We start from the raw sequence: 7,321 nt of genomic DNA, 5'->3' as shown, positions 1-7,321 counted from the left end.
ATCTGGTGAGCAGCACAGAGCTGATATCCTTATGGCTCTGGGCTGTGACGTCGCAGTTCAAAGGAATTCCCTGCCATGACAAATTTATTCTGGTATTTAAGGCTCACTCTTTCACTCACCAGTCAAGATGACCCCATTTACAACAGAGCTGCTTATAGCAGAGCTGGGAACAGGAGAGTGGGAATCAATTGTGGTCTCTGCAGGGACTTTTGTATCATCTTCCAGAGAAATGGTGATGCAGCTGGTGGTGAGGCCCCTTTTCAGAGCTGAACACTGACCAAAGTGCAGACATGGCCAAGACATGAGAGCTGGGCAATGGCAACTCTGGAAACTCATGAAGACCTTGTGGGGGGATAAATATTTCTGGACTGCCTGAAGCAGGCAGCAGCCAGGCAGATGGCTCAGTATCTGAGGTGGGATCTCAGTCCTGTCCTTGGCTCTGAGGTTTATGAGAGACAACTTTCCTATTCCCTGAGGACATCAAGAGTACACGTGGTCAGGGCTGACTGTCACGTAATGAACATCACAGGGAAACACCAGCTCTGGACTGTGAGTTTAGCAGTTGAGCAATTTGCTGAGATGAGTCAACAATTATAGGTTGTGCCACCTCCTAAGAAAGATGTATCTCCATCCCCCACTGGGGAAGGAAGGAATTGAAAATCCAAAGGGAGCAGGGTTACCTGAGTGGAGCTTTGGCCAGCAGAAGCAGTAAATCAAACAGGAGTTTGCAAAGCAAAAAAGGACAAAACCCTGCAGTTTGAGACACAGGGTGTCAGTGAGTCCTGCCTTGTCCTTGAGTTGCTCATGGCATGGTTCTGCTGAGTGGTGGAGTTTGTTTGTTGTTGTGATTGTGATGTTAACTCCGTTAGAGAGGACATTTCAAGTACAGTGGACTAAACATAAGGAAAAATTAATAAGGAACAAGACTCTGGCCACCTTGCTAAACAAGTAGAACTCTGTTTACCAGCTCAGCTTAGTGCTTGGAGATCAATTTACTTAAATCATCCCTCCCTTGCCACTCATTAAGGAAAATCCAATTCATGAGATGTAGCATGAGCAGGAAATCCCATCCAGCCCGTGGTAAGCAGGGAGCTCAGCTCAGGACAGCCTCATTAACCTCAACTGACAGGTAACAAGCAACAGGCCAAGAGGAAAATGTCTGAAGTTGTGCCAGGATTTAGGAAAAAATTATTCACTGAAAGAGTGTTCAGGCATTGGAACAGGTTGCCCAGGGGAGTGGTAGAATGGCCATCCCTGGAAATGTTCAATAAATGTGTAGATTAGCTGCTTAGAGATGTGGGCAATGGTGGGCTTGACAGTGCTGGGTTGGCAGCTCGACTTGATGATCTTAGAGGACTTTTCCAACCTAAATGATTCTGTGTTTCTGTAGTTCTGCCACATGGACTACATGAGGGTGAGAGACTCCAGTTCTCTGCTGTACTGGGCCACTGATGAATCAGGGCCTCTGGGGTGTACAAGCCCTGAAATTCCCATCCCAAATGCAAACTGTTTAGGAGTACTTCCCAGAAACGATGGCATTAAAATGAAGGAGGGAAAAAAATAAAAACAAAACCAAAAACACACAAAAATCCCAAAACAATCCCAACAAAACTTTAAACCAGTCCTGAAGTATTTTTATGACCTAGAGGGAACTTAGGCAGCTTCCTAGGTGAGACCCACACGTCAGGGAAGCTGAGATCTGTCCTCGACTTAGCTTCTTAGCTTGGCTTGAACTACTTACATTGCACAATAAAAGCTGCCAGCAGATCATCCCCTCAAGTGAACCAGATGTGGGCTCGGGGAAGGGGAGCCTCAAAGGGTCTGTTTCTCCTTATTTTGTGTATTTGCAATCAGCTTCTCTTCACTGAGAGCGTGTTTGGTAGGTGGGGAGAGATCCTCCATTACAACACTGTCCTCAGCCTCCTTGGGATTGCTGTGGCACAGGAAACTTTGAGCCAAGGTCCTCACAAATCCGTGCCCATGTGCCACAGCACAGAGAACACGTTCTGGATTCCTGCAGCACATGGGAGATCTCAGATGGATAATTCCTTGGATACAGCCCCACGCTGGGAAAGGTGTGAGCAGAGCAGCACAGCTCGGGACACACCTGTGCGGCAGAAGGGACATCCAGGTGTCACACCTGAGCAGTGCCACACCCTAGCAATGCCACACCCACACCCGAGCAGTGCCATCCCTCAGCAGTGCCATCCGTCAGCAGTGCCACACCCACACCTGAGCAGTGCCACCCCCGAGCAGTGCCACCCCCGAGCAGCCCCGTGCTCACCCCGATCCGTGCTCACAGCAGCCACGTCCTGTGCCCCCTGTCGGGGATGGCACCCAAGGCAGCGCTCAGGTGTGACCTTCCCAAGGCCATCCTGTGCCGGGACACTTGTCCCGACCCCAGCCCTCCCCTCCCCTTTGCGAGCCGAGCCCCCAGCCCCGCGAGGTGCGGAGCCCGTGTCCCACCACGCTGCAAAGAGTTAAAGCCCTGGCTCTGTTGATATTTCCAGCGGCTCCCAAAGTCGGCTGAGACGGGGAGCGCCCGGATTGGCTGCGTACGGCCGGTAGTAATTAGGATCAGATATCAAACTTCTGTCTTTGCTAAGACCCTTTCCGATAGTCGCTGCTCCCCGCTAGACGATGACATCAGCCAGGACACCCAGCTGCTGGTAGTAAACTCGGGGCGGGAGGAGGCTCCCGCTGGCTCCACGTTAATTAGTTCAACACAGCACAGGGGGAGCAGTTGGTGTCTGTGCGGGGTCAGTGCTGGATGGGACCAAATCTTACAAAGCCACTTGCTGCTCCTTGCCAGCCGGCTGTAAAAGCACCCAGAGAATCCAGGAGAGCTGGATGAATCCTGAGCACCAGCCACGCTTTGGTCGGCTTTTCCCTGTGGAGGAAGTTAATGGTTTAAGTGAGGGGCGTCTGGATCTGGTCCCTGAGTCACCATGACACTCCTGGGGTCTGAGCACTCCTTGCTGATTCGGAGCAAGTTCAGATCAGGTAGGGAAAACCTTGAGATTTCTCTTAAAACTTCTCTCTCTGTCAAGCCGTAGCCACAGACTGTTTTGCATTAAATGTTCGGAAGCAGCATGTGAGCAAAAGGCTCGAGGGGTTGTAGAGCTGTCACGGCTTTGCTCTTACAGAGGCTGTTCCACAAGTGCAGAGATGCATCTTCCTTCCTCTCTCTTGCTGTTTTCACTCCTGGTTTTTCACTGTCTTTGATTTATGTCTGTGTTTTATGTTGGTAAAACTGCAATTCGCGGCTCTCCTGCTCTGGCCCTGCTGCGAAGGATTTGGGCAGGAAGCCAGAAGGGCATCTGGGATAAACAAGGTGCCTAATGCCGTCCCTATATTCCAGGTGCTCTTGCGGGTCTGTGTGGGATAACCACGGAGAGAACGGGCCTGACACGCTCTCTGACAGGCAGGCAGCCGAGCTTGTTCCATTAAGTTGTGACTAATTGGAGAAAAATGAATTTGAAGAAATGCGTCATTTTTAGAAGTAAAAATAACAAATGGAACATGAAAAGTATTTAAAGTGACATCATCAGAGAAATAAAACCAGAGGCACACAATTGATTGCCACTGGCGGAGGGTTTGTGAGTTAAACATGCCTGCAGCTCCTAAGTCAGGGGAAGCACCAGGCAGGGGCTTCTCCGAGGACGTTCAGTGAGTGAAGGTGAGTGAAGGTGAACTATGGGACAGTGGCTTCTAGATCAGCCCCTCTGCTGGATGTTCATGCCTTTAGTCACTGGCTGCATCTATAGTAAGTATGCTGTCTTTGGGAGTGGGTATCCTGACTTGTAGTTTTTTTAATGATCAGAGCAAATTTTAACAGCAATGCCAAAAAAAGTTGTCAAGGTGCTTTCTCTGACCTTCCCAGAAGTGAAGGGAATATTATCTGTGAGGATGTGCAGATAAATCAGTCGCATGTGCTGTACGGGATGCTTTAAACCCAGGCAGGGCAGTCACGTTGGAACATGCACCCGGTCTGGCATGTCACCCACGCCGTGTGTGTTTTTGCCTCCTTACTCATTGTAGATAATGAAACGGGAGATTTATGGTACTGATGGGAGACATGAGTGGTGTTATCAGGATCTCTTAGATAGCTGGGTGGTCAACTTAAACTTTGTTTTCTCAGCAAATACAAAGTTGGCAATTGGTTGAAAACCCCAGAGTGTGTGAGCAAACACAAGTGTCCTAGTCTGGCTCAATTATACAAAGCCTGGGTCCAGGTCTTTGGTGTGGTTTCCATATCGCTCTGATCTTACATTTCATTAGATTAAGTCATTCCTTAAATTTTGTTGGTATATTATGGTACACTGCTGTTCATTTGAAAAAAATCTCAGTCTGTAACAATTCCTCCAGCATGTACAAAGCAACACTGCCACCTCCCTGAGGAGCGGAGGACGGGCTGTTCATTGTCCCTGCATTCTTTTCAAATGAACCAAGATTGTTTTTAAGGCTCATTTCTGGTTTATTTGTAAGCTGGTTTTATTATGGAACCAACAGTGGGCTCTCTAAACATATTTTTCAAATGATTCTCCAGGAAAAGTAAACTTTGTGGGTCTTTGTGTCCATAAATTCTCGTGCCTTTCAGCATTTCTAGGACAGTCAATTTGTGGGGCATTCTTTGCTTCATGATTTATTCCCACAAGTGCTATCCCTTGCTATGGCCTGGTGAAAGGCAGGCTTCTCATTTGACAAGATTTCTCTGCCTGTTGATTTTGTTGGAGCTGGGCTCACCAACATCCCAAATGCATGTCTGCACCTCGCTGTCCCCATGGCTGTGACCACTGGTGACATGGGACATGACCACAGCACAGCCCTGGTTATCACAGCGTGTGAGGCAGGAGGAGGCCAGGATGCTGAGAAACCCAAATAAGTCAGTAAAACTGCTTTCAGTTTGTGCTGGATTTTTAATAACATGGGCAACAGAGAAGAAAAAGCTAACATTTAACGGAATCACTTTTATTTGCAAGGTCTCTATGGCACAGTTTCCTGTGGCATCCCTGCTCTGTGTGCAGGCTTTGTCACCTGTAAAGCCCACAAGGATGGCAGGAGGTGCAGAGCTCTGGTTTACCATCCTCCATTCACTTGGAAGAGGGTTGAAAGTCTCAAACATCCCATGGCTGTGCCCCACACCATCCTGCAGAGCTCAGGGGCTGTGACAGGGGACAGCAGCAGTTCCAGAGCCGTATAGCTTGCACAGAGGCAGGAGGGCTCAGCCCCGAAATGCCAAGCCCCAAGGAGCCAGGCTGAGCCTGTGCCATGGCTTTGGGAATGCTCTTGAGCCGCAGGTGTGAGGCTCTGTTTGCTCCCCAGGTTTGGGAAGGATTAGCTGTGTTCCATGACTCATGATGAGCCTGAATCCCTTTTGAAGGATTCCAGGCCAATATTAAAGAGGGCTGAAGTAAATCTTAATAACTAAACTTTTGCTGTCTCTCCCTGGCCTGCATAGGCTAAGCAGCTGAAGGAGCTATGTGTGTTCAGGGAAGCTGGAGATGCATTACTTGTTTCCTCCTCCCAGAATCCCTTTAATCTCTCCGTTATGCACCAGGCAGAAGTTGGAGCAAGGAAGTGGCAGGTAGAAGGTGGTGGCACTGGTGTGGCTCCAGGGGCAGCTCTCCTGTCCCTCACTTCCATCTGAAAGCATCAGTAGCAAGCAAAAGTGTGTTTATCCAGGAAAGGCTGCTGTGGTGGTGGCAGTGGCTTTTCTCAATGTGCCCTACAATCATCCCTCGAGTGCCACAGTGGTTTCTCCTGTTCTTGTCTCTCCAGTGGTCCCAGTGAAGGACTAGCACAGTTGTGCCATGAGGAGGGACAGTGGCTACTCCAGTGCCAGGCACCAGGAACTGCTCCAGAGGAAAGAAAATCACCACCATGCTGCAGTCCTGCAGGGTCCTGCTTCCCTTCCTCGAGGATCTGTGTGCCTCTTTATTTTGTCTGTTTGACCAAACATAAATATTCTGATCTGAGGTCATCCTGACAAATTTTGCAGGAATGATGATTCTTCAAGTCTGCCATGCTGTCCCATACAATCCAACTATCAATGGGATTGCACTAAATCAACAGGACATCTAAGTGCTGTTCCAGAAACACATTTAACTCTTCCCAGAGATGATCATTTATGTGATCTCTTGCTCTGAGTACAAACCAATTGTTCTCCAGCAGTGGAGAAGCGTTGGCATCGAACAAAGCAAACAAAGCTGACAAATGCAGATCCAACCTTAGCCCTGACCTTTTTTTGCAGCTAAATGGAAAAAGCTTGCAAGGCCAACATCTGCCTAACTTCAGTGGTAATTCAGATAATTGGTGAGAAGTGAAAGTTTAACACTATAAATAAGGCTCTGCATGGCTTGGCATGGGGTACCAAGACCTAATTGTGGACATATGGGTGTGGGTTTGCAGAGAACACTTGCCTGGCTCCATGGAGGAAAGTATTCATGCTTGCACATAGGACTTGAATGAAACTGAGATGGGAGAGGAATTTATTCTGTCTGCCTCCGGTGGCGAGAGTGATTTGGACCAAAATCAGCAGGTCAATAAAGGCAGAAGAGAATAGGTCTTGGTAGGGTGTTTGGCCAGGCGTTTTGGCAGAACCTTTATTTTGATTTTCCTGGTGTCCAAAGATAAAGCATGTGCCTGTGTTTCCTCTCAGCTCATGAACTCATACAGGTCACAGTCAGTGTGTGTGTGTTCAAACCATGGCCTTGCTGTAACTGATGAGACTTTTGTGAAGTTTTCAGAAAACACTGACTTGGTGTAGATCAGTTTGTGCTTTCGTTTTTCTGGCATCTTATCCCTCTGTGTTTTAATGGACAGTCAGATGTTCCTTTGTCAGTCAGGCATGTGTTGTAGCACAGATTGAAACAGACCTAACTGTGCTTCAGGGACATCTGCTCATAGGGGTGCTGAAGGGGTGGCTCCAAGGGGAGAGCCTCTTCTCAGGACCACTGTGAGCTTGGGGTTGCATATTTTGATGGATTCACGGGGATTTCACAGCTGGTTGTGCCCATTTGGTGGTCTGGGCTCCTTGCTAGCCAGCTGTGCTAGCCTAGTGTCTCTTCCAAGGTACCTGAAGACCTGGACTTGGGGTTAGAAATGTAGTTCTCGCCCATGCAGAGATTTTTCAATGCAAGTTTGCTACACATTTGTAGCACATCTGTCTGTTAGAAGTAAAATGCTCCCAGCTCTGAAGTGACATCACAGGCAGAGATAAAGCAGTGTCCACCTGGGAAAGGACTGACCAGGGCTGTCCATGGCTGTCCTGGCTGAGCAGCTATTTCCAGCTTCATCTCTGAGCTTCATTCTGCTCACA

The 7,321-nt window shown here is 48.5% G+C and overlaps 1 protein-coding gene across 1 annotated transcript in view; it reads left to right on the top strand.

The window, feature by feature from the left end:
- Window positions 1-2,624: 2,624 nt before the first annotated feature.
- MYOCD (myocardin) overlaps window positions 2,625-7,321 on the top strand; it is a 33,777-nt gene continuing 29,080 nt past the window's right edge. The window contains exon 1 of the mRNA XM_014886851.2: window positions 2,625-3,003. Within this exon, the coding sequence (XP_014742337.1) occupies window positions 2,949-3,003 (55 nt within the window). The 5' untranslated portion in view covers window positions 2,625-2,948. The remainder of the gene's footprint in view (window positions 3,004-7,321) is intronic.

This window comes from Sturnus vulgaris, chromosome 20 (assembly GCF_052056855.1).
Source record: "Sturnus vulgaris isolate bStuVul1 chromosome 20, bStuVul1.hap1, whole genome shotgun sequence".
NCBI lineage: Eukaryota > Metazoa > Chordata > Aves > Passeriformes > Sturnidae > Sturnus > Sturnus vulgaris.
Note: the sequence above shows the minus strand (reverse complement) of the source record. Positions and strands in the feature narration are given on the sequence as shown.